This window comes from Mus caroli, unplaced genomic scaffold, assembly GCF_978045245.1.
Source record: "Mus caroli unplaced genomic scaffold, Mus_caroli_1 scaffold_8, whole genome shotgun sequence".
NCBI classification, from domain to species: domain Eukaryota; kingdom Metazoa; phylum Chordata; class Mammalia; order Rodentia; family Muridae; genus Mus; species Mus caroli.
In genome coordinates, this window is record NW_028227263.1 from 83,814,647 (window position 1) to 83,841,410 (window position 26,764).

The window sequence follows — 26,764 nt, forward strand, 5'->3', positions numbered from 1 at the left end:
CCATGAGCTCGTACCCAGCAGAGGAAGGAAACCTAGCATGTGAAAATATATTTGACATTGGTACCCATTATTTATAATCCTAATACTAAAATTGACCTAGTGAAAGGAGAGGGGATGAAAGTACTGTCTGACAATTCCTTTCCTCTCATTTGCATGTTTCAGGTCTTCCCGAAACCCTCCCTCCTCACTGAAGCAGCCACAGGCTCTCCTAGCCTTGGAATTTCTGCTTTCCATCCATTGGTGACTTGCTTGGGTGCAGTTTTCTGTTCTGCTTCTGTTGTGTTTGGAAGCATATAGGAGACAGTTGGTCTCCTGCTGTCTTATCTTCCTTTTCTGTTTCATCTGCCTTTCATATGGAGCTTCAGTGTTGGGCTTCTTGGGGTCCACAGTGACATGAACTTGAGGTAGAACAGACTTAGTCAGTGACTTAGGAAGCCCCTGCCCCCCCAGACCAGGGAGTGCTGTAGCACAGAATGGAAGGCAGGGAGATTGCAGCAATGCCTGGTAGGTTGTGAAAGGTCAGAATAACCTGGTAGTGGTAGCTGAATGAGAGTTCTTGAACTAGATCATTAAATGCCAGGGACCCTTCCTTTTCTGCGAATCTCTTATTTCCTAACTTGATCATCTGTAATGACCTGAATATAAAATCTGTTAGGACAAACACATTGCTTAGTCAAGCTGAAAAGGAATGGGGTTAATTTTCTAGGTAATAGAGAATGTAGAGATAGATGCCAGTTTCTTTCAGCCCCCATGTAGCAGAATCTGCTGAGTGTGCAGAGATCTGGGCTAGGATCTGAACAGGTGCTATTGTGTGGGCTTAAATGTGGCATTCTCCCTCTGCTCTATAACTTTTCCCTAACTACTTCACGATTTAGACTGACTGGAAAATAGTTTCCTGATATATCAGGAGGCTAGTATATCCCAAAAGGTCATTTAGTAAGTTTTTTCCCCTCCTCTGGAAATATATGCAAATTGCTTAATCACCTAAGTTGTGAGGAAGTGTTGAAGTCATGCTGTCCCTGATTGTGTGATGGGAACGGTATTCCTGGTAATTGGTGTATATGCTTCCTGGTGTGACACTTCATTGTAAGACTCAGAAGAAAAGAAGGCTGTGAATGGTTGAATTTGGTTTTCTCTGTGCCTCTTGGTTCCACATACAGAGGAAACCTGGATATGCTCCAGAGTGGAAGGGAAATAGAATTTGGGTCTGCAGTACAGAGAGGTGTGTGGCTTCTCCTAGAGACCAAACTGTGTGGGGATTAGTTAAAATGAATCACCAGGATATTTCTGGGCACAGTCATTTCTTAGCTTTCTGCAAGTCTATAAGAAAGACTGGAGCCCGCATGTCTGTAGTGAAGGCATTATTCATAGGTTTTTAGGGGAAAAAGGAATTATAAATACATAAGGAAGCTGTGAGTTTAATTAGATTTTTCTGGAGTTTAGGGGACTACTCATGCTAATAGTGTGAATGAAGAGTTGTTGAGAAGGACTTCTATTGCTTCAGATATAAGAGACCATCACAGGAGCTATGCCTTTGTCACAGTGGTGCCAGCCTACCTCTGAGAGGGCAGGCTGTATCTTCTACTATGCAGCTTTGCAGGTTAGGCCTGGGGCTGCCTGAATTTCAAATCCACTAGTGCATAATCCCTTGGAGCATTCCCTCAAGACCATGAGCAGAGCCCTGCTAGATCAGGACTGGATCTGTCTCTTTGCGGCTCCAAGGTTGGTCTATACTCCTGCCTTTCTGCTAGGTATCTTGCGCTACAGAGCAAGAGCCATGGGTCACCTGTGTGAGCACTCTGTTCTATAAGTGGCCTGGAAGATGTGTTGAGCCAGCTGCTCTGGGAAACTCCATGGCTACTTTGCATTCACTGTCATTGATGGCATCAGTTTCCTGGTCCACACCTATGCCAACTGCCAGTCATGGCCAGGCTTCTTTCTCCTTTAAGCATCTAATGACAATTTAGCATATAGAGTAGCCCTGCTGTTCAGCCCTTCCTGGCTATATTTTGATGCTGTTGGGGATCAAACTGAGAACCAGGAGAATGTTAAGCAAGCACTTTACATTGAGCTGCCATGTATCTCAGCCTTGACGGTTTTGAGTATTTTTCAGTCTTGATTTTTACTGTTCTGTTTTTTTTTTTCTTTTCCTAAAATACCTGGAGGGGCTATTTCTATTTTGCTTCTTATATTGATTGAGAAGTCCAGAATAACAAATTCAGGTTATTTCCTGGTGAAAGACCCTCATATAACCAAGATGAAACCTACTTTCTTCTCTAGTTGTTAAGTTAGCATATTCTTATATGTTAGTGGCATGGGCTATCTCTATGTAGATGTTAGAGGCAATTGAAAACTTTGACATTTTTTACCTTTAATTTCATTTGTGAAAAAAAAAATCAATGTTGGTTTTGGTAGGAAGCACCCATCTGTGCTCTTTTTTTTTTTTTTTTAAATCTCATGTAATGTTCTTCAGGCCTAGAATCCATACTCTGAGATATTTTTCAAATTTCCACTTGAAAACTAATCATGTATATATTGAAGCTGAAAGGCATCTTAATTTTTTAGGTTTTCTGAGATTATAATGTATCATTTCTCTCTTCCCTTTTCTACCGCCAAACCTTCCCATATGCCCCTCCTTACTCTCTTTCAAATTAATTGTCTCTTTATAAATTAATTACTATATGCATCTATCCATGTGTATGCGAGTGTGTGTATTTGTGTGTGTGTGTATTCCTAAATACATATATACAACCTGTTCAGTCTGTATAGTGTGTGTGTGTGTGTGTGTGTGTTTGTGTGTATGTGTGTATACGTTTTCCCCAGAGACGACCATTTGGTATTGGATAACTTTGCTGTGCTCCTCCCTTTATAAAGAGTCTCACCAAATTGACTGTGTAAGCATTTTAATTTTGATGTTGATGGGGTATTTATTTAGAGGCTAATCAGTATGATTGAGATTATCTATAAACATATATAAAAATCAATAAAAAAGAGTTATTCTTTAAAATCCTGTTCAGAGTTTCTATTCAATAGAATCAGGGTTTTTGTCTCTCCCTTAAAAAAATTAAAACAAACAAACAAACAAAACCTCTGTTTCTTTCAGGAATAAAGCCCTTAGGTGAGGTGGTGTCAGTTAAATTGCAAACAAAAAATCCTTGCTTATCTGAAATGGCCTTTGTTTTGACTTGACTCTTGAACAACCATTTAACTAGGCATAGATTTCACAGTTAAGTTCTCTGGTTTCTTTCCATAGTTGGGAAGTGTTCCCTCCTTGACTAGTGATGCTGTTGAGTTTTACCATCTGCTTTCTGGCCAGTTATCATACTGGACTCCCTTGGGGGATAACCTATGACTTTGTGCTTTTAGAATAGTACCTTGTTATATGTTATAGTTTTACTACGGCGTGACTTATTTATTTTTGTTGTTACTGATTTTTCTCTTTCTTTTGAAGAAAGGGTTTATTTTGGATTATGGTTCCAGAGAGATAAAGTCCATCAAGATGGGGAAGCTGGCTGATCACATTCTTAAGCCTCATAGAGACAGGAGAGAGAGAGAGAGAGAGAGAGAGAGAGAGAGAGAGAGAGAGAGAGAGAGAGAGAAGAGAAGAGAAGAGAAGAGAAGAGAAGAGAAGAGAAGAGAAGAGAAGAGAAGAGAAGAGAAGAGGGGAGGGGGAGGGAGGGGGAGGGGAGGGGAGGGGGAGGGGAGGGAAGGGGAGAGGGAGAGGGAGGGGGAGAGGGAGAGGGAGGGGGAGAGGAGAAGAGAAGAGAGGAGAGGAGAAGAGAAGAGAAGAGAAGAGACGAAAAGAGAAGAGAAGAGAAGAGAAGAGAAGAGAAGAGACGAAAAGAGAAGAGAAGAGAAGAGAAGAGACGAGAAGAGAAGAGAAGAGAAGAGAGAGACAACAGGATGTAGTCTGAGGCTATAAAGCCTAAAGCCTGCCCTAGTGATGTGCTTCCTTGAGCAAGGCTCCGTCTTCTAAATAGCACCACCAGCTGGGAATAAAATGTCCCAAATACATGAGTCTAAGAGGGCCAAGTTTCTCATTCAAACTATCTCCACAGCCATGGTGAGGGAGAGGGGAAAGGGAGAGAGGAGAGGGGTGGTTGTATTGTTTAAGTGTGTATGTGTGCATGTATATATGTGTGTGTGTGGATTATATTTTTAGAAAATTATAGGGTTATACTTTTAGAAAAGTTTCAAGGATGGCCCTTGTTATCCTAAATGTTTTCCATTATCATCTTATATTTTTGTACAATTAGTTTAGTACAATTAGTAAATATTAAAAGGTTATTTAAAACTAATTTCCATACTTTACTTTTGTTTTCTTGGGCTTTTTTTTTTTTTTTTTTTTTTTGCATTTAACAATGTGAATGCACTTTTCTTCCCTGCACTTATTCAGGGCTGTATAGCCCCCTTTTCATGTTTATACTTTCTGAGGCTTTATTTTCAGTGATCTTGACTTGTTTGAGGAGTGTTGGGAAGGCATTTTTCAGTGTCTTTCCATTGGGAATTTTGGGGCATTTTGATTTGAGTAAAACTGCAATTTTATGATTGAATAAGACAGGCCATAGATGTTGTCATTGTATCCTTGAAGGACACATACATGAGCTGAACAAGGACATGCTGATGTGGATGGGGTTGTGGGTCGGGGAAAAGAAGGGGACCCAGGAGGCATCAACCCTAAACAAAGAACTAAAGGCAACAAGGGACTATTGGGACCAGGAGAAAGTCTTCCTTAGAGAAAGAAGCACACTAATTGGTTGTCTAATACCAAATGGTAAATCCTGAAAATATATACACATAAGTAACATTATACATACCGAATAGGTCATATTTATGTATTATGTATGCTATTCAATGGACATACTGATATGCCTGTGATCATGTGGCAAGCATTACACTTTCAGATTTCTAACTCTAAACTTACTCTTGCCCTTATGTTCTATACTATATTCTTTGGAAGAAAGTCACTATGCACGACCACCCTCAATTAGTGAGGAATGTGTTTCACCACCTTAGAGGCAGAATAGCTATATAATTATCTGGCCTTTGTCTGCACAGGCAATTTATTGTATCCCATGTATTCATTTGTTAAATCACTTAATTGAGTCAATGTAGACTTAATGATATTACTTTTATATGCGTGATTGCAATGCAATATTTATTTTGCTCAGATTGTAGCTTATGCCATTGGGTATAGGTGCTTCATGTTCCTTCCATGCACTGCTATTATTGTGGTATCACTTGTGCTTTCTGCTTACTTCCCCCTCTTTCTGCCTTCACACAGTGCATCATAGGTAATTCTGTCAATTACTCAAATCAACTATCTCTCAGGGAACCCTGGATCTTTCTATTGGAGAATAATGAAAAACAAAATCAAATCTGGGATATAGGGTGCTACTGAGATTTCATTTCTAGACTTTCTAAACTGACAGAAAAGATACCAATGTATTTAACTCACATATTTTGTATTTGCACACATCTATGAGTACCTCTGTGTAGAACCTACATATAGTTACAATTGCACAGAGATTTGCTTGGTTTGTCTCCTGGGATTAATGGTATCTATCACCATGTCTAGATCTAAATTTAGCTGGATAGGCTTTTGCCCCAAAGTCCCACTCCCTTAATCTGCTATCTCATAAAACAAGGATTCAGCTCCATTTCACTCTCTGGTGCCCCTTTAATACTCAAACCATATATTTTATATTTTTTCCATTCTCAGCTTGTTATGCTTGGTTAAAATGCTCTTATGAGACTAACAAGAAAATGAAGTCTATGATGGGCGTTTCTGAGACTTCCTTTGTCAATGCAATTAATCTGAGTCTCTTCACCTTGGCCTCAGGCAGATTCTTCAGACAAGATAAAAAATTAGCCACATTCTTCACCAAAATACCACAAAAATAATCTCTAGGCTTCATATTGAAATTTTTCTCTACTGAAACTTCTTGGACCAAGTTAGCACAATTCCAATCACTCACAGCAACAGAGTCTTCCATATTCCTTCTAGGATAGCCCATTAAGCCCCACTTAAAGCATTCCAATGCTTTTCAAATCCAAAGTCCCCAAATCTACATTTTTCCAAACAAAACTTGGTCAGGACTATCACAGTAATATCCCACTCCTGGTACCATCTTCTGTCTTAGGGTTTTACTTTTGTGAACAGACACCATGACCATGGCAACTCTTACAAAGACAATATTTAATTAGGGCTGGCTTACAGATTCAGAAGTCTAGTCCATTATCATCAAGGCAGGAACATGGCTAAGTCCAGGCAGGCATGGTGCAGGAGTAGCTGAGAGTTCTACATCTCCATCTGAAGGCTGCTAGCAGAATACTAACTTCCAGGCAGCTAGCTTGAGGGTCTTAAGCCCATGCCCACAATGATACACCTACTCCAACAGGGCCACACTTTCTAATTGTGCCACTCCCTGGGCCAAGCATATACAAACCATCACACTGCCTGATTCTCTAGGTGACATCTGTACCTTTATTACACCAAATGTGCATTCACGTTTCCCCTTCTAATTCATTACAACCTAGATCCTGATTTCTTCTTACTACAGAATTAAGATGTCAGAGTCCCATCATGCCCCCCACAAAAGTGTGTGGTGGTTTTAGAAATAAGTTTTAAACCATCTCTGTGTGAGAACAGCTTCATCAGCCAGAGCAGTGTTTCTGGAGTCCTTTTAGACCCCAGGAAGTTTTAGAGTCAAAATGCGCATCTCTGCTGTCAGGTGGAACTTTTGGTCATGTATTACACTCTGTATGAGACTTCTTTACTTCGCAGTGATTGCTACATATTCTATATACATGTGGGGTTATTTTATGCTAAAAAGATTTGTGAGTTTTGGCAAATACTCCTGTACTCATCATTACAGTCCCCGTTCGGTTGTGAGCCTAGGCTAAGCCATCTTCTCCAGCCCACCATTAACATCTCATATGGAATTGCCCATATCCTACCTATCAATCCCTATCCCTACATCTGATACCCATCTATTGTTTACAGTCTACAGCTTTTGCATTTTCCAGACTGTCTTGTAATTAGAACCATGAACTGTAGTTTTCTCTGCTGTCTTTCCCTTAGCAAGATGGAGTTAAGTTTCTTCTATATCTTTCATTTCTTGATAGTTCCTTCATTTTTAACCCTCAATAATCCATTGTGTACCAGAGTTTGCTTAAATCTATTCATCTATTACAGATCTCTTTGGCTACATGCCAACTTCTGTAATTATAAAACTTCCATAGACATTCATATGCAGGTTTTTGTGTAGGTTTGTTCTTTACTCAACACTTTTGAGTAAATGCCTAAGAATTCCAGCAGAGGAACACGAAGAGTGTTAATAATATGTTCAACTCCCTTCCTAAGTGACTCTAGGTTTTCCATGAATACATGAGGGTTCCTGTTGCTGTGCATCCTCTCAGACTTCCCTCTTCCCCATTACTGCCCTACCCTCTACGTTTTTGCAGAGTCTCTGGTGGCCTTCAACTCAAGCTCCACTATGCAGTAGATAACCATTCATATTTGATTTTCTTGTCTCCTTCCCAACTGCTCCAGGACCACAGGCATGTGCTGCTACACTCAGATTATACCATATTAGAGCTCCAGCTCTGGACTGGTATATACCAGGCAGGCTGTCTACCGACCTACTTACCCCCATGCCCCGCTCTCCCAACACCACACACACTTAAGCCCTTCCTCAGAGAACCTGAGACTTCTCCGTGCCATAACCTACCCTGGTCACTTTTTATGCTGGACCTAGGATGTGATGATATTGTAGATGCTAGGGCAAGTGTCCTGGGTTAAATGTCAGTCTTTCTCTGGGTTCCCCTCTCACAGGTGGGACCTTCACAGATGTCACTTTTGGTCTGTAGCCTTCCTCCTCAAACAAAGAGACTGAACTGCTGCAGTGTGGTAGAGGAGTGACAGACAAGGTTTTGTCAGGAATACTGCCTTTCTTATGAGAACTCTCAGGCATCAGTTCCCAAAGTTACTTTAAATTTGCTTTTAGCCAACATAAGGAATCAGATAGAGCAGGGTGCAGTTCCTAGAGATGAAAGCAGTGAATGTATAGGTCACCCAGAGTCTGTGGTCAACAGAATCCTTCCTCTTGTTCAAGTTCACAATATCGAGTTGCCATTTAAGCATTGCTGCTAGTTCAGGAGTCTACACCATGCTTTTGGATTTGCTGACATGCAGATTTTGTGTCACACTTTACCCTACAACCTCAGTGCCTCCTGGTTCTTGAGAAAAGCTATTGATTTTCAGTCTGGTGTTTTTCTTTTTCAGTATAGGAGTGACTGGTGTTAAACTCGTATTCAGCCTGGGACAGAAAAAAATGCACTTTATTAGGTTTTAATCCATTCATTTCCTTTTGAGGACATTGTACTTCCTTAATCTAAGGACTAGTTGTACAGTTTTGGAATTCTCTCAGTTATACTTCTTTGAGGGTCCTTCTGCTCTTTGGTCAGGGCACATTCAGTCCATGCAGTCTGTCTGCTAGCTATGCTTTCCATCTCGTTATTCCTAGCAAGCCGTTATATCACATTGTCTCCCACTTACTGATTATCACTTCTGTTTTTCCTAATCTGCTGTCAAATTTATCGATTTGAGTTTCTATTAGTGGATAAAACAGCATGACTAAAACAACACGGGAAAGAAAGGGTTTAATTTAGCTTTTCGTTCTCAGGTCAGACTCCCTCACTAATGGAAGTCAGGACCAGAGCTCGAGGCAGGAACTGCAGCAGAGGCCATGGAGGAATGCTGCTTATTGGCTTGCTTAGCCTACTTTCTTTTAGCAACCAGGACTACCTCACCAGTGGTAGCACAACTATCCACACTCCAGATTTGCCTACTGGCAAGTCCTTTGAAGGCATTTTTTTTCAATTGCGTTTCCCTCTACCCAAGCTTGTTTCAAGTTGACATAAACTGACCAGCGCATCCACTGAGCTTGTATCTCAGCTACTGAATTTCTCATGTTGGAAAACATTTTTTTTCAACTATGCCCCTTTCTTCACATATACTATTGTTTTATATATTTTTATATCTTAAAGCATTTAATTGTATTAATTGAACTTATTCAGTGGTACCCTTTCCTACTTCTCTAGTCTGAGTTTCTGGAGATGTGTTCTACTGACTTGGCATTCTTTCCCATACTTGTGATGAACATTTCCTATCATCCTGATATGCTCTTCTGAATTTTTTGGAATTCTTTCTTTGACTTTTGCTTTAAACCCTTGGTCGAAAAGAATTTTTCACTTAATATATTTTTATTTAGACCTTAAGGATATTATATTTATGTTTCTAGGCTGAGTTAATTTTTGTTTATTTTTCTGCTTGGTAATTTGTTGATTCTGTTGGTGGTTTATAGCTAGCTTTAGTAATCTCCAGCTACTTGCAAGCTCCTTCCATGGCTTCTAGAGTTCTTAGGTACTAAAGACTGTTTAAGTTTGAGCTTTTCAGCAGATGGGAGACCATTCCGTTAGGAAGATGATTGACCACCCTGTTTCTTGCTTTGTGCCCAGGTTGAAATTGACAAACTTTGTTTTTCTTCTCCCGGTGGGTTCTTCTATATCATGGTGCTATGAGGATGTATGTTTGGTAGAAGAGTCTTGTTTTTCCTTTCACATAGGCACCTCCAAGTTCACACTGGCTTTGCATGGCTCCCTTGCTTCTGTAGTCCCTGTGTGTAGTCCACACACTTGGGAAACTTTTTAATATTCTCTTTAAGTTTGTGGGTGAAATTTCTTTTTTCTTCTTTATGGGGAGCTTAAATTTACTTTCCAATAGCCATTTGATTTTACCTTCTTTGTAGATACTGTGTAGCAGGGCTGTTGGTATTTAGCTTATGGAGCCTGCTGTTTTGCTGAACTCTGAGCAGATGCTCTATTTAGCATCTTGGAACAGTCCACTCCCCTCCAGGTGCTGTGCTGTCTGAGCCAACCCAAAGTGTCTTCTTGGTTTCACTTCTGTCTCAGGCTTCTTGCCTAATTGACTTAATCTCCATTTCCATCTACACAAACTGTGATTACCTCATGCCAGTAACTCAATTTTTAGCTGTCTGTTTTGTTCCTTTCTGTTCCTAACGTATTAACTATGTAACAGTGTTATTTGGGCTCCCAGATTATTTATTTAGGTCTGCAGATTTTCCTCTCATTTCTTTCATTATCTTGTTACTGCGACTTTTAAATCATGTTTGATTTAATCCAAGACATTATTGAGTTTTATAATAAGAACTGAGAGGCATGCTGTGGGCCTTTACTAGACTGCTTATTTTCCAGACTGTAGCTGGCTGTTTGCTTCCCTTTTCATACTGCAGTTATATGAATAAAATATATTAATTATATTATATAAAATATACAGTTATAATAATCATATAAAATACATAACATTAATAATATATACAATGACTTAATTTCCAAGGATCATTTATTATTTTTTTCACTTCTTCAATCATAATCATACTATGTTCATGAAATATTCATGAAAGTATTACTTGTTTTAATTTTCATTTTCTTTTTTTGTTTTTTTTGTTTTTTGTTTTGTTTTGTTTTGTTTTTCGAGACAGGGTTTCTCTGGGTAGCCTTGGCTGTCCTGGAACTCACTTTGTAGACCAGGCTGGCCTCGAACTCAGAAATCCGCCTGCCTCTGCCTCCTAATTTTCATTTTCTTATGCCTTGTACCTACACATAATTTTATTTTTAATGTTATAATAGTCATACATTTTTTCTTGTCATTCTTTTTAATTTTTGCCTTGATTCATGTTTACTTGGTTTAGTAAATAGATAAATGTATATTATTTGTAGAACTATTAAACATCAAATACTAAAAATCAGGAGATGCTGCTTCTAAGTCTTGCTTACAGGGAAAGAGGCATGGGAAGAGGCTGGGCAGTGGACACTGAGGTGGAGTAAGAAGCTCTGATGTGATATTGTACATTGGGGTGGCTTTCTGTAGGTCACTGTGCATTGCAGGAAGCTACAGGTAAAGCATTTGCATATTTCCACTGAGAAAAAAAAATCATAAAAGTTTGAGATGATAGGTATATTTAATGTGACTTAAACATTGTATGATATATACATACATAGTGTAATGAAACATTATGAGCACCCCATAAGTATGTGTGATTTCTATGTGTCATTTAAAGATAAATTTAATACTAGTGTCATTGTGTCCCCAGTGATCCCAAATGCCCAGGAAACAGAGTTAGCAGGATCATGTTAGCTCAAGACCTGTCTAGGCTAGGGAACAAGGGCCCAACCAGCAGCTTAGTGACACTTGATCTCAACATAAAATTTAACCATGAGGGCTAATGATAGAACTCAAGTTAAAGCATCTGTTAATATGAGGACGGCCCTGCGTTCAACCTCAGCCTGCTCGGTGAATAGGTGTAAAGTTTGAAAGATACTGAATAAATGGGTAAATTCTGCTCCTAAGTCCTACAAACACACTTCATTCTTCTCCCATTTACTTTTTTGTCTGTTAGGATTCCTTCTACTCAGGTGTCAGATATTTGATGGATCATGTGACAATAAGCTTTTAGGAAAAGCCCGCCTCAGACTGATGCTGTCTATGTCTGTATTCATGGCCTCAGGTACTGGTGCAAGGATTGACTCACTCACAGATCTTTGCTCTCCACTTGTTACATGTCTGTCTTTGTTGTGAACAGTGCAGAGATGCCCAGTGCTGGTTGTGGAAGGATGATAGCATAGAGGTATATATACAAACCTTTGTTCCATCTTCTGGCTGTCTGAGCCGAATTCCTTTGTCTGCCTCTCTCCCTCCAGTCTTCTATCCCCATTGCCTCGCAGCTTTGTTAACCCCAAGGCTGCTCTTTTTTTCTGTTAGGTACTGCTCCCAGAGTCTACTTGTCTTCATTCCTTGTAGGAGAAAGGAAAAGGCTTCTCCTAATGAAAGGAGCCTGTTCGTGCAGGTGGAAGTATACCTTGAATTCACCTGACTCCTGAGAGAAGGACATCTTTGGGGATGTGGGCAATAAGGTGGGAGCCGTGTCTTGGCTATATGTCATGTTCCCTTTCAGTATGGAAAGTGAGATTTACAGTGGGGTTGGGAAAAGACAGCCCATTGTCATCATTGCCCAGCTCAAGGACCTAAGCTCAGGAGACACCTGCCTCTGTGTATTAACAATTATCCAGCCTGAAGGAATCAGCCTGTTTGGCCAGGTTTCCAGTTTGCTTTCTTGTGCTTTCTCTGGGGTGGGATGATGTCAGCAAGGGATTGAACACTGATCAGTAGGGAAAGGCAGAAAAAAATCTCTGTTATATTCTGCTTTGATTTTTAAAAAATCCCTTAAGCCTTTTCCTCTGAATCACTCCTGAAAAAACAGTACTCTCAAGCAATGCGAGATTGGCTCTGGTTGTTAAAAATAGAATCAAAGAATTCAGAGTTACTTGAGAAGTTGTTGTTGAAGTAGCCTCTCAAGGGCTGCAGGCTGCCTCAGTTGGGGACTGTGCTGGCTTTTCAGCTTCTAGGTCTCCCCATTCCAGGTTAAAGACTGTAGGGCAATGGCCTTCTTTACTTCTCAATAACCCCACAGTCAGAAATTTGTACACATATGCAGTGTTTCCTCTGGAGAAGATCCTTGAAACTCTCCACTGTTATGGATACTGGAGTATGAAGAGCCAGTAACCAAGACTTGGACATGTTACTTCACACTCTGACATGTGTGGATTCAACTGTTGCAGAGTATCTGAATTCTGATGATAAAATTGTGACCATTAGGCATTTAGTTTCGAAGCCTTGCTTTCAGCAAAACTACCCTAAATATAGGCAGCTGCACATAAAAGAGATGCTACTAATTTGGCCACTTCTCCAAGCCTTTGATTGATTGTGTTAACAGTCACTGCTCTTGTTGCTGAACAGTGCAGAGCCACTTTGTGTTTAGATAGTTTGGGTGACTTACTGAATTTCTTGCCATTGTCATTGCTAGGTTTGTAAATAAGAAAACAGTTATGAAAAAGTTCACCGGCCACCCAAGTCCTCATAGACAGTGTGTGGAAGAGCCTAGGTCTGTCCGTGGTATCCAGACTTTTTACATTATTCCCAGACATGGACCTTGCACAGTCTCAAATTGCGAGTGAGGAAGGAGCCGCTTCTCTACGGAGCAGGGCCTAGTGCCTGCGGTGAGAATTGGGGTGTGGGGAATGCTAGGCCTGTTGTGCTGGACTTCAGTCTTTGATGGCTAAGGGCCCCTTTAACTTCTCTTGAAGATTTTGAGGATCGTCAAGTTTTATGTGTATCTGTTATAGCTTTCAGTATTTACCAGGTTGAAAATATATGCAAAATGTGATGTAAAATCTATTCATTTATAATGATAAGCCTATTGGGTTACATCTTATTTCCTGGAAAACTACTGTACTTTTACAAAACATAGCACTTTGAGTGAGAATGTTTATTGTTTTATAGTTTTGTAAAACTTGCCTCAGCTATTCATTTAGTAGGCAATTCTCCATTTGAGTCTTCATTCAGCCTTAGGCCAGTCTGTCGCGGCATATAGCCTCCATAGAATGCTGTCCATTATTCGCAAGCAAAGGAAGGGGAAAGAGAAAAGTAACTTGTCATGATTAGGAAGAGTTTTAACTTCAGTGAGCCTCTAAAGCAGTGGTTCTCAACTTGTTGGTCGTGACCTCAATAGGGGTCACATTATGATTCATAACAGTAGCTAAATTACAGTTATAAAGTAGCAATGGAATAATGTTATTATTGGGAGTAACCACAACCTGGGGAACTGTATTAAAGGACCACAGCATTAGGACATCTAAGAACCATTGCTCTAAAGATATCCCAGATTGCTTTCTGAGGTCCTCTGTCTCAAACAGTCACCAAGTGTCAAATGAAAGCACTTTTCCTTATCATAACCATTGTTCACTGTGACAGCATAGGGTGAAGAAAGACATTTTAGTTCAGAACACACATATCTGGTCAAAGAGATAGAAGAGTTAGATCTCAGCTTGTGTGTTTCTTTAAACAAGGCCTTAAATCTGTAGGCCAAGCCCTTGACCCTATTGTGTCCGCATACAGAGTGATCGGATTATTGTGTGCAGCTCATTTTTTGTCTTTAACTGTGTGACCTAAGGCCAGAGGTTTTCTTGTTTCGCAGTTTACACATGTATGCATTCCCATCTCTTGATCATAAGGTAGTATGTGCTCATATAAAAACATTCAAACCAAATAGACATAGAAAATGAAATTTGGGAGCCCACCTACACATGATGAATTACTCAAAAAACAAAACAAAACAAAACAAAACAAAAACAAAAAAACCCCAAAAAACTAGCTTTGTTGGATTGTCACGAATAAAACATTGTTGAAAATAGATAAAAATAAGTCATGTTTGTTATAAACTATGAGTGCTCACCAAATGTGAATTTATATCTTTTCTGCAAATGAGGATTAGACAGGGTTGATATATAGCTTTTCTCAGAGTTTTATAAAATACCTTTGAATAACATCTCCCCATAAGTTCCGGAAGAGTGATGGCTATAGAAATCTGAGACTGCACAGTAAGTCCAGTCAGAACAGTTAACATTGAACATTAGATGCACCATAATTTAGAAAGATTGATTTTTCAAAATATCTCACACAAATCAAAGGACACTCTTTGCTGATATGCTCATCTTAAAATAGAATGTTGGGAGCAGGTTACCCTACTTTGGGCAGCTCATGTTGGTTGGTGATCCTGCCTCCAATGTCTTGCATGTGGGAGGTCTTGATCAGGTGACAGCTATGCTGTGACAACTAAGACCCTGAGTAACATCTCACAGACTAGGTGGCACTGATCCTTACCAGTTTAAGGAGGCCTTTGTGGAAGCTGTAACTGTGATTTCCCAGGAGAGAACCAAGAATCCCTGAGTAGTGCGCACTGGTGGGAACCTGAGATGGCCTTTGCCCCTTCTGTGTTGCCCAGATTATCATGGTAGTAAGAGCCAGGTAATAGCTTGAAGAAATCCATCCATGAATCTGAAGCCCTCAACAGCTACCAGATCCACCTCTCCAGTATATTGGCTTCAGACAGCTACCTCTAAACTGAGAAGCAAAAAGTTGCCATTTGTTAGCCTCATGTCTTATGATGTTTTCAAAGCCCATATTTCAGTTTTTAGCAGTGTTGCTGCTTCTTAGCTTTAACTAACTTTGCCTTAAGGTGTGTTTCATTTCATTTATTTTTGAGACAGGGTCTTGTGTAAATTAGGTGGGCCTCAAACTTGCTACATAGCTAAGTATCAACTTGAACTTCTGAATCTCCTGTCTCCACCTCCCAAGTTCTGGGACAGTCAGCTGGTTTATAGTGTTTGTTATAACAGACCTAGACCCTAGACCCGTGTTGCTTGTGAGGAGAGGCAAGCTGTTATTAGAGTAATACACTCACCCTTAACCAAGTTGGAATTATCTCCCCCCCAGTGTGTGGCTAGTGTGGCATCTAGGCTGTGATAGAAGTTAGCTCTGCATTCACTGATGTATGGGTGTTTAAATAAGCTCTTATGCTTGTTTAAATTGGTGGACTGGTCTGTAGAGGATACTTATGGGGAAGAGAAGGTATGAGGAACTGGTCTTGGCATTGTGAGTGGCATCTGTGTAGGCCTTGCCCTGCCTGAACATCCTTATGCTGGAGGCTAGAGGGACATGGAGAACTATCTGCAGAGTCTTGAAGCACAGAAGCTTAGTCTCTTTTTTTTCTCTCTGGCAAACAAGAAAATGTGCAAGCCAAAAGAACACACATGATAGGCACTCACTGATAAGTGGATATTAGCCCAGAAACTTAGACTACCCAAGATACAATTTGCAAAACACATGAAACTCAAGAAGAAGGAAGACCAAAGTATGAATACTTCATTCCTTCTTAGAATGGGGAACATAATACCCATGTAAGGAGTTACAGAGACAAAGTTTGGAGCTGAGACTGAAGGAAGGACCATCCAGAGACTGCCCCACCCAGGGATCCATCCCATACACAACCACCAAACGCAGACACTATTGCATACGCCAGAAAGATTTTGCTGAAGTAACCCTGATAAAGCTGTCTCTTATGAGGCTATGCTAGTGCCTGCAAATACAGAAGTGGATGCTCACAGTCATGTATTGGATGGAACATAGGGCCCTTAATGAAGAAGCTAGAGAAAATACCCAAGGAGCGAAAGGGGTCTGCAACCCTATAGGAGGAACAACAATATGAACTAACCAGAACCCCCTCACCCCAGAGCTGTGTCTCTAGCTGCATATGTAGCAGAAAATGGCCTAGTCAGCCATCATTGTAAGAAGAGGCCCTTGGTCTTGTGAAGATCATATATGCTCCAATACAGGCGAACACCGGGGCCAAGAAATGGGAATGGGTGGATTGGGGAGCACGGTGGGGGGAGGGTACAGGGGATTTTCAGGAAGCATTAGAAATGTAAATGAAGAAAATATATAATAAAAAAAGAAAATGTGCAAGCTTGAGGCAAGGAAGAGAATTCAGGATTGATGGCATACCTGGGGCCTGCTTTTGCACATGACTGTGTCAGAAAGCAGAGTAGGTGGGCTAGGCTTGAGTGGAGCTTGGGGACAGTAGTCTTGGCAGAGGGGCAAAGGGGCAGAGGGGCAGTAGGGCAGAGACATGACTTGGGACTGCTTTTTGAGCAACTTTTCGAGCAGAGGAGATGTATTTATCTGTAAGCAACTCACAGTTTTGCAAAAGAGATATATCTTCAGGCTCACTTATGCCACCTTCCCACGAGGCCCCTTTGAGATTGGGGTTGAGGATAGCTTATAACCCCACTTCCCAGGAGGCTGAGGTCTGCTGATAGTGTACATCATGTATGGTCAGGTGAGGCAAGCTTGGGCACAGGGTTAACCGTATGGTGCCTTGGCAGACAGGCTCTCAGCAGGGGTCATGGCTGGGGTTTACATGGTAGAGATGAGAGGATCTATATGTTGTATTGTTGAGAGAGTCTAGCATGTAAAAGCAAAGGTCAATAGTATGTTAAAGAGAGTGTTGCACTGGATACAATCCATCCTCACTTCTTTAAAGGGCCCTGCTTTTTTCTCTCAGTGAGGCTTATCCTTTGTACAGGTGGGTCATTATTACCCTGATCCCACCTCATCTTATGTTCCAGGAGCTCAGGAGCAATGATAAGTGACCACTGTGTACCTCAGTGTGATGACTGTAGTGGGAATATTCCACCAACACTTCCTGAAAGAATGCAAACTTGGCTGGATCATAACTTGTAGAAAAAGCCTTGTGTGATGCACTATGGACTTGTTGGTTGACTCTCTGTGTGGTGCACTGAACATCTTTGTCAGCGGAAAGCTCCCGTGGAAGCACACTGGCATATGTATATGTTTGGGTGTGCACACGTGTGCCTGTATGGGCAGGAGGCTGTATACTGTGATGGGAAGGTAAGGGAGACCTTGCCACCTGACCAATGGGATCAGAAGAAGAGGCAATCCAAATGGAGAGTGGCAGCATCCTGCCTGGTCCTGGGCTTCCTTTGCAGCCTGGGGTGGACCGCTCTGTCTGGCATTGCTGTGCTGCCAGGTGGTGGCTGGCTGCTGCTTGTTGATTACAGTTTGAAGTGCTGTGCTTTGGTCCCATGCTGCTACGCAGTAAGGAAATCCAGTGTCACTCTAATGAGGTTTCTGTCCAGACTCCGGAAAGAAGAAAGGCTTTTAATTAGATTGGTAGTAATTGAGCTCCCAAACCACAGAAGCCTCTCTCGGGAGAGGCAGGCACAAACGCAATTAAAAGAAGGGAAGGCACCTGAATGAAACTCTTGCTAACTCTTAGCCGATTAGTAACAACAGCTGCCTAATAACTTGAGGCAACAGATACACATCCTGAAGAACTTAGGGATACACATGTTGAGGAACTTAAGTAGCGCTTCCCAATAATGTTGGTGACTGATCAGAAATGGAAGCATTGCTACGATTACAGTTTATAGAGCTCTATCAGGGAGCATTTGCTTAGCCCAGAGCATGAGACAGGTTAACCTGCGGCAGTGATTTATCACTAACCATTGTGGCGCATTTTAGTTTAGAGGAGTAGATGTATTTCTTGCCTTGATCAAACTGTAGTTTCTTTTGGACTTCAGTCTTGGCTTGGGAATACCCTGGTGCTGTGTCCTATGTCCTTCCACTCACAGCCCAACCTTCTCTTTCGTAGTTGCTCAGACTTGCCCATCACACCTTCTGCGGTATCCAGTAGATGAGCATCTGCGCATAGGGGCATCCATGCATCAAACTCTGGCCGCTAATTCCTTACATGTGGGCTACATTTTATTTTCCTTAAGGGGCAGTGTTCAGTGCTCTTGTGCATTCCCAGCCATGGACTACACTCTGGAAGACATCCTGTGCTTTTATTCTGGGGATCAGTGTTGAGTGTGTGTTTGTCAGTGAACCCATCCAGGGCAGTTCCAGATACAAGAATTAAAGGTGTCTATTTCCAAGCAGGTTTTCAAGAATACTTTTCCTGGAGGGTATTGGTTGCTAGTTTTCAGAGTCCTTTAGGTTGGAATTAAGGATTCCAAACTACCTGACATCATTCTTCAGTTTAACTTGTCGCCTTAACTGAAAATTTTTCTTATGCATTAAGGGTGTTTTGTTTTGTTTGCATGTGTATAGGTGCATCACTTGTGTGCCAGAAAGGGCAGAAGAGAGCATCCACTCCCATAGAACTGGAGTAACAACAGACGGTTGTAAACTGTTGTGTGGGTGCCGGGAAGGGAACCTGAGTCTTTCAGAAGAGCAGCCAGTGTCCTTAACCGCTGAGTGAACTTTCCAGTCCCACTCTACACTTGTATTTTGCTGACTCTGCTGGGTGTGTCCAGCTATGAAAAAAGGGCTGGTGGAAATACTTCATTTAATGAGACTGTTTTAGATTCTGTCCTAGTCAGGTTTCTGGCAGTGGAATAAACACCTGAAATAATTCACTTATAAAGAGAAAAAGGTTGGCTCACAGTTTTTGAGACCCCAGTCTGTGGGTAGTTATTTCCATTGCTTTTGGCTTGTAGTGAGACAGCACATCGTGGCGGATGCCTATGGCAGAGGAAAACTGTTTACTTGTGGCCAGGATGGGAAAGGGAAGAGGAAGAAGGGGCTGGCATCTTATTGTTTGTTTGTTTGGTTGGTTGTTTGTTTGTTTGGTTTTTTGAGACAGGGTTTCTCTGTATAGCCCTGGCTGTCCTGGAACTCACTTTGTAGACCAGGCTGGCCTCGAACTCAGAAATCTACCTGCCTCTGCCTCCCAAGTGCTGGGATTAAAGGAGTGTGCCACCATGCCTGGCTAGGGTCTGGCATCTTAACATGTCTGGAAAGTGCCTGTTCTACTTCACCTGAGAACCTCCCCATTCACCCATCTTGTACTATCATCTCACAGAAATGCTAAGGTGCTGCTGGTGCCTTTGGCATGTGGGCTCTCAAGGGAGACTTACAACCCGAGACTCAAAGATGCACAGTGCCTGAATCAAGCCATGGTAACTGTACACTCCCAAACTCCTGGGTGATATGTGGACTCCATTCCTGCCTGAATCCTATTTTGGAAATGTAGAACTGGACTTTAAAATCAGAAAGATAGAAGTGTGACAAGCTCTTTGTTAGGTTGTCATACCTTCCACATCCTCTGTTTGCTCCTCTTGTTTGTGTTTATATTAGAGGTGTCAAGGGTCTGACGTGTTGCTAGATAGATAGAAAAGAGGAAAGAGCCATGACCCATGCAGGGATAAAGCAAATACAGTGGCCATTCAGACCCTTAATATGAGTCAGGAGCCCCATATGACATGCCTCTTCCTAGGACGGGGGTTGGGGGGTGGTATAAAAAGATGAATAGCCAAGGCCTTCCCTGGCATCATTTCTGATGGTAGGCTGGCCTGATTTTAATTTTCTTCTTTATATTTTGCTGTCCTTTGTAAGTGCTCTGTAATAAATGTGTATTACTTCAGAATAAATAGAAAAGCTTGACTCTCGGGAAATGTTACTGGCATAGATTTGGAAGTGCCTGGTGAATTCTAATTTCCACACACAATGTTGATCCCCAAAGTCAGACTTGTACATGAATAATTGTATCATGGCTTCTTTTGTGAAGCACATAAGCCACATTTATGTCGCCTGTTTCTTTTTGTTTTTGAAGGATGAGAAGAACCAAGTTTTAACCACCAACATTTGGCTACAAATGGTAAGTTCAGATACCACTCACTTAACTGCCTGTTCTAGCCCCCAATGCATGTGCTCAAACTACATGTAAAGAAGTTCCTAAGGGAGGCAAGGCTGGTGCTCTGACCCAGCGCTGGCCAACTGAGAGTGCAGTCTGTTATGTTTGATAGGATGGAGCCAAGGATGAGAGCCTGACACCAGCAGGACTCTATGCTTGCTTGTATTTCATTGCTGGATAATCTCAGGACATTTTTAAACAGTGCATGCCAGAGAAATAATCAGATGCATGGCCACATCTAGAGATCGATGTCCTGTGTTATAGCTGCTCCCTAGCTCATAAGTGCCTCTCCTGTTGTCAGTATGCTCCAGAGCTGCATGTTTGAAGGGAACCAAGGGGCCTTTAGCCAGGGTGTTCACACGCCATGCTGTGGACCGAGATTCTTCAAGAGTCTTGAAAGGATACAGATGTGAAGCATCCATGTTTTGAAAGTCCAGAATCAGAAAATGCTGTGAAGCACAAAACATTTTTTGATTTTCAGAGTGACATTCAAAATGTTTCATATTTTCAAAGCTTTGAGATTTGGAATTTTCAGATTGGGGATGGTCATCTGAAAAAAATATTAGCAAACTACTCCAAAATCCCCAATCCCTGAAACCCCCAAACACTTTGGCTACTAACATTTTGCACACACAAAAAGGACATTCATCTTGTATTTTATCCTTGAATTTTTTTATGTGACATTCAGATTTCTAATCTAAATTATTTAATTGCAATATATATCAGTTCCATCAAATTGTAAATATTAGAATCTGAATTTCAAACTGTCAGTCTCTAATTTAGGTGGAGTTTTTTAATGCCACTGTAATTTTGTGCACATATAATTGTTACAAACCCAGCCCCCTTCTTTCTCTCATCTATTTTACAACTGTCCCTTTCCTCTGTGTGTCTTCCTTTCTTGCTGTCTCCTCCTCCTTTCTTTTCCTCTCTTCTTCCTCTTTTAGGTTCTTTCTTTTCACTTCTTTTCCCCCTTTTCTTTTGTCTTAAGACAGGGCCTTGTTCTGTAGTTCAGGGTGGCTTTGAACTCCCAATCCTCCTGCTTCACCATCCCAGGCTCAGTGAGGACAGGCAAACATCATCATGTGTGCTTGTGCACTTGCATATCTAGTGAATTTTTTAAATTAGGGTTTTGTCCTATTGCAAAATGTTATATTTGAAACTCCATTAGTCTAGATTTCTCTCAAATGTAAATATTGATGTAACATCATTTCTTTAGGCCATAGTATATTAATTTTTTTTTCTGAACTGATTTAAGGATGCTAGTATTGTTATATAACTCACCAAAGTGATATGGATTACAAAGTTTAAACATTTTCTGAGTGGAGATTCTAGTCTATCAAAGAAAACCCTTTGCTCTCAATTTATTTTTGCATCTATAGGTGACTTTTTATTTCTAGAAATGAGGGACAGATGCAATCACTGCCTTTGTTCTATCACTGCCTGATTACAGGTGCAGGGGCCTGCAGAGTTGGAAATAAGTGGTCTTTGTGCAGCCCTGTTACGCAATTCTTTAAGCTTCTCTTCAATGTGTGTCAGCTGACAGATTGATTGCTTTCTCCTTTTGTTGTTATTGTTGAGAAAAAGACATTAAAGGGATTAAATCCATCTGAGCTTTGGAAATATTTGTCTGGTAATTCATGGGGACCCATGCTGTGGATTGGCCCCTTGCTTGGTTCTTGACTCAGTGGCACAAAAATAAAAAACAACTGATAAGTTGAGGTGAGCCTGTTTTGTAGTGCAGTGTCAAGAGAAGAAATAGCAGAGGCTGAGGAGATTACTGGGTGGCCCTTGGCAAGTGAGGTTTCTAGGGAACCCATCTGAGAAGTTAAAGCAGGTGCTAGGGGCATACTTTGCTACAGAAGAGCAAAGCATAGCTCTCACTGAGCTATCTGTAACAATAATGTAGAGCTTTGGAGATAGTCCCATGTAGGAGTTAAAGAACACAGCCTACCTGCTCATGTGTGTCCTCCTCCTGGCTTCCTTGGTTTATGCTTAGATATATAGTATCAGGGAAGGCCAGGTACATCCTATGGGACACTCATTTCACCTCTCCTATTCTTTTTTTTTTTAAATTAGGTATTTTCTTCATTTACATTTCAAATGCTATCCCAAAAGTCCCCCCATACCCCCACCCACTCCCACTTCTTGGCCCTGGCGTTCCCTTGTACTGGGGATGCAATACCAAGGGGCCTCTCTTCTCAATGATGGCCGACTAGGCCATCTTCTGCTACATATGCAGCTAGAGACACGAGCTCTGGGGGTACTGATTAGTTCATATTGTAGTTCCACCTATAGGGTTGCAGACCCCTTTAGCTCCTTGAGTACTTTCTCTAGTTCCTCCATTGGGGGCCTGTGATCCATCCAATAGCTGACTGTGAGCATCCACTTCTGTGTTTGCCAGGCACTGGCATAGCCTCACAAGAGACAGCTCTATCTGGGTCCTGTCAGCAAAATCTTTCTGGCGTATGCAATGGTGTCTGCATTTGGAGGCTGATTATGGACCTGGAGGGTATCAGCCTGAGTGAGGTAACCCAGTCACAAAAGAACTCACATGATATGTACTCACTGATAATTGGATATTAACCCAGAAACTTAGAATACCCAGTTACAAGTTGCAAAACACATGAAACTCAAGAAGAACGAAGACCAAAGTGTGGTCACTTTGCTCCTTCTTAGAATTGGGAACAAAATACCCATGGAAGGAGTTACAGAGACAAAGTTTGGAGCTGAGATGGACCATCTAGAGACTGCCGCACCCGGGGATCCATCCCACCTCTCCTATTCTTGCCTCTTCCAAAGTCATCTTGATCTAGCTGGACAGCAGTCCATCTGTGCAGACCTGGGTGCCCACTTCAGCAAATTCTGGTAGCTCACCTTTCAAAGCGGGTCCTTTGTTCACCAGCCCATGGCTCCCGACTGTTCTCAGTTTGTCTTTCTCACCTTCTCGGTATAGTCTTACATCCACCCTCCCTGTTCTGCCCTTTCTCTTCCCTTAGTTGTGTCTGTTCTCAGCACAGCAACCAGACTGACTGTACTGGCTAGTTTTGTGTCAACTTGACACAGCTGGAGTTATCACAGAGAAAGGAGCTTTAGTTGAGAAAATGCCTCCATGAGATCCAGTGGTAAGGAATTTCCTCAATTAGTGATCAAGGGGGAAAGGCCCCTTGTGGGTGGGACCATCTCTGGGCTGGTAGTCTTGGGTTCTATAAGAGAACAGGCTGAGCAAGCCAGGAGAAGCAAGCCAGTAAAGAATATCCCTTCATGGCTTCTGCATCAGCTCCTGCTCCCTGACCTGCTTGAGTTCCAGTCCTGACTTCTTTCAGTGATGAACAGCAATGTTCAACAGCAATGTTCTGGAGGTGTAAGCTGAATAAACCCTTTCCTTCCCAACTTGCTTCTTGGTCATGATGTTTGTGCAGGAATAGAAACCCTGACTAAGACACTGACCTAAGTGAAAAATGAGTGCCCCTAGACTTGGACCTCCGCCCTTCTAGGGACCCTGGTTTCCCCCAGATAATCTACAGCTGAAGACAGTGAGGGTCCCTTCCCTGCTTACATCAGCTCTCTTCCATTTCCTCTCATTCTTCTTCCTGGCTCTGCTCCCTGCTGTCTTGTTATTATCCAAGCATGTTGCTCAAGAGTGGCCTGGGATTTTGCATGTACATAGAAAGCCACATGATGGGTTCTCTTGCTTTCTTCTGTTTTCTCAAACACTACCACTTCAGTTGCTTCTTCCCAAACCGTCCTATGCTAAATTCAGTTTACTCTGTTTATTGCTCCTCCTCCATCTCTTCTCACTGCTGTGAACAGAAGATCGTGTTAGACAAATGTTCTACCACCAAGCTATGGTCCAGCCCCTAATTTGTCCTCTTTGTTGCTCTTCTAAGGAACTTCTCACCCTCTGATACACGTAGTACCCACTTCTCCCCATGCTCCTTGCCTCCAGGTTTCTCTCGCTCTATCAGATATCCTGTGGTGGGGTTGAACCCCACTGTACCTCCAGATCGTAGTCCACTGCCTCACCTGCAATAGGCACTGAGTAACTTTTGTTGAAGGAATGAACAAACTCAAAACTCTTCATCAACCTGGGGCAGGGGGAAGAAGTATGATCCACACTAAAGCCAACTCCTTGCATAAGGAGGATGCTTGAGTTAGTTGAAGTCCTGAGAACTCTGGGAGATGATGACTGTTTTCTTGGGACCTGTGAGGAACAAATAAAAATACAGCAAAAGCTCAGGGGTCAACATTTCTTTCTCTTTTCTTTTCTTTCCTTTAAAAAAATATTTATTTATTTTTTTTAATGTATCTTCCTCTGTGGCCCTGACTGGCTAGTTGTTTGCTGTGTAGCTCAGGGTGGCATTGAACCTGAGTTGATTTCTCTGCTTCATCCCCCCGCCCCCCTCCATACTACATACACACCAAGGGCTGGTATTATACCCCATGATGCCATTCTACAGAGAGAAATATGTGCCACGGACAGGTTGATAGATATCTGTCCCTGTACCCACCTCTCTGGCCCTCAAAAACTGATTGCTCTCCAGCAATGTCTCAGACATGGCCAATGATTTTAAAGGGGGCTGGTTTCCAGGAAAATTGTAACAGGACTATTACCGTGCTGAGTTCAGATATTCTGGAAAAAAACAAAAACAAAAACAAAAACACCTGTTTTTCTGAAGGGTCTCACTAAAGACTTTTAGATTTCTTTGAAGCACAGGATAGTTCTAATTAAGAGTAGCATTTGCAGAAATACCTGAAATTTCACTTCTTAAATCCCACTTACTTTTTGAACTCACCACTGAGAGTGCCGACTTTGTAGAAGGCATTGGCCAGAGTTGTGGGAGGGCACTTAGAAATGTATTAGCCACATCTCCTCTTTCAGCATTTCACAATCAGGCTGTGCAATTAACTCATTTAAAGAAAGGTTAAGCACCGAGAGAGGATAAATGTTTGAGGAGACAGGATGCTAATTATCCTGATTTGATCATTATACATTGATATATACATGCACTATATTAGTATCCTGTATGTATAAATAAGTGCAGTTGTGTGTTACTTGATTTCTAATGAATCACAAAAAGTAAAAGTGGTCATTGTAGCAAATCTCGATGTTTCTGTGGAATAGTGTAAGAATGGGTGGGTATACAGTGGAGGTCACAGTTGGGAATAATCCTGCTTTATCACAATGGAAAACAGAGTGGCCTGACTCTTCTAAAGAGAAGCAGAACAATGATGGCACTACTGTGTGCTCCTGCATTAGGGTAGCCTACCCAGGTAAGCCCTGTCCTAGGCAGCTTGTGCCCGGAGGAGACTGAGTGTTGACACTGATCTGGAAAGTGACACCTCAGTTGGTGGAGGGCTAGGACACTGCCTCCCCACTGCATTTTCAAAGACCCCCCAAGAATCTTTGGTTTAAAACAATTATAAGCAGTTGCCATTGAAAACCCACGTGCCTGTGCTCTTGCCTCAACCTCCATTGCTTTGAGTAGGTCCTGGTTGCAGGGTGGACACTGGGCCTTGCATGTCACCAAGGTCAGGTGTAGGATCTTCCTTGGGACAATTGATAAACAACCATGCACTGACTTTTATTTCTGTGCTCCTTGGCCACTCACTTGCCTGGCCTGACCCAGCCTTGATATTACATATAGATAAGAATGAAGCTCAGGATGGAAGGAAGCAGGGCCAGAGTTCCCAGGGGAGCCCCAGCGAGGGCAGGAGGCAGATGGATTGTCAGGGAATGGCTTTTAGCACTGGGTCTCAGTTCCCAAAGCCTCGTTTCAGTAAGTTCTGTTCTGAAATCTGATACACATAATCTTTTCTCCAGGGTGTTTCTACTCTGCAGTCAATTTTCTGCAAATTATAGATTTTTCAGTCCAGTCAAAATGGCAGAGTCACAAAAGTTTTTAAAAATTAAATTCCCCTTGACCTACCCCTTGCGAATTTTCTTATCCTTTTCCCCAGCTGTCTTTCATTTCGCATGATTGAGATTATTCCGACAGCCTGAAGAATACTGAGTTGCTGATTTCTGAGAGTCTCTTCCTACCCTGGGGGTGGGGTGCGGAAGCTGGTGGGAGATTCCTTCTGCAGAGGTTTTATCATTTTGGGAGACTGTTAGACATCTTTGATCTAATGTGTGTGGGGATATGACAGAGGACATTTCAGCTTCCACAGAAACACCGGGACCTACCAGATGCACACATTTTCTTTGTAAAACCCTCCTTTTCTTTTTTAGAACATCAGCCATTTTGCCTTCAGATTTGATCATCTTTCAGTACTTACTCTCTCTATTTTTAGACTCCTAGTTCTAATTATAGTAATAATAGCATTCACATCACAGATTATTAGATTGTAAACCATAATTAGTCCTAAACTGCTTCCTTTTTAATTTTCTGCATTTATTATCTGTGGAGCAGAAATACCACTCATTGTGTTTACACATTAGCCAACAGTGTGCTGCTGTGGGCTAGACTGCAGCTGTGACCAGGTGAGTGGCACTGAGTGTCAGAGACAGCAAAATGTCAGCAAAAAAGCAGGGGAGGGACTCACATTCTTCCTTTGAGTCAAAATACACG

At 41.7% G+C, this 26,764-nt stretch overlaps 1 protein-coding gene across 2 annotated transcripts in view; it reads left to right on the forward strand.

The window, feature by feature from the left end:
* Nucleotides 1-26,764, forward strand: part of Chrna7 (cholinergic receptor nicotinic alpha 7 subunit) — a 128,976-nt gene that overhangs the window by 35,237 nt on the left and 66,975 nt on the right. Inside the window, exon 3 of one of the 2 annotated variants that reach the window (XM_021167658.3) lies at nt 20,115-20,159. In XM_021167658.3, the coding sequence (XP_021023317.1) occupies nt 20,115-20,159 (45 nt within the window). Of the gene's footprint in view, nt 1-20,112; nt 20,160-26,764 lie in introns of those variants that run through there. The other variant, XM_029479068.2, reaches the window with a different exon arrangement.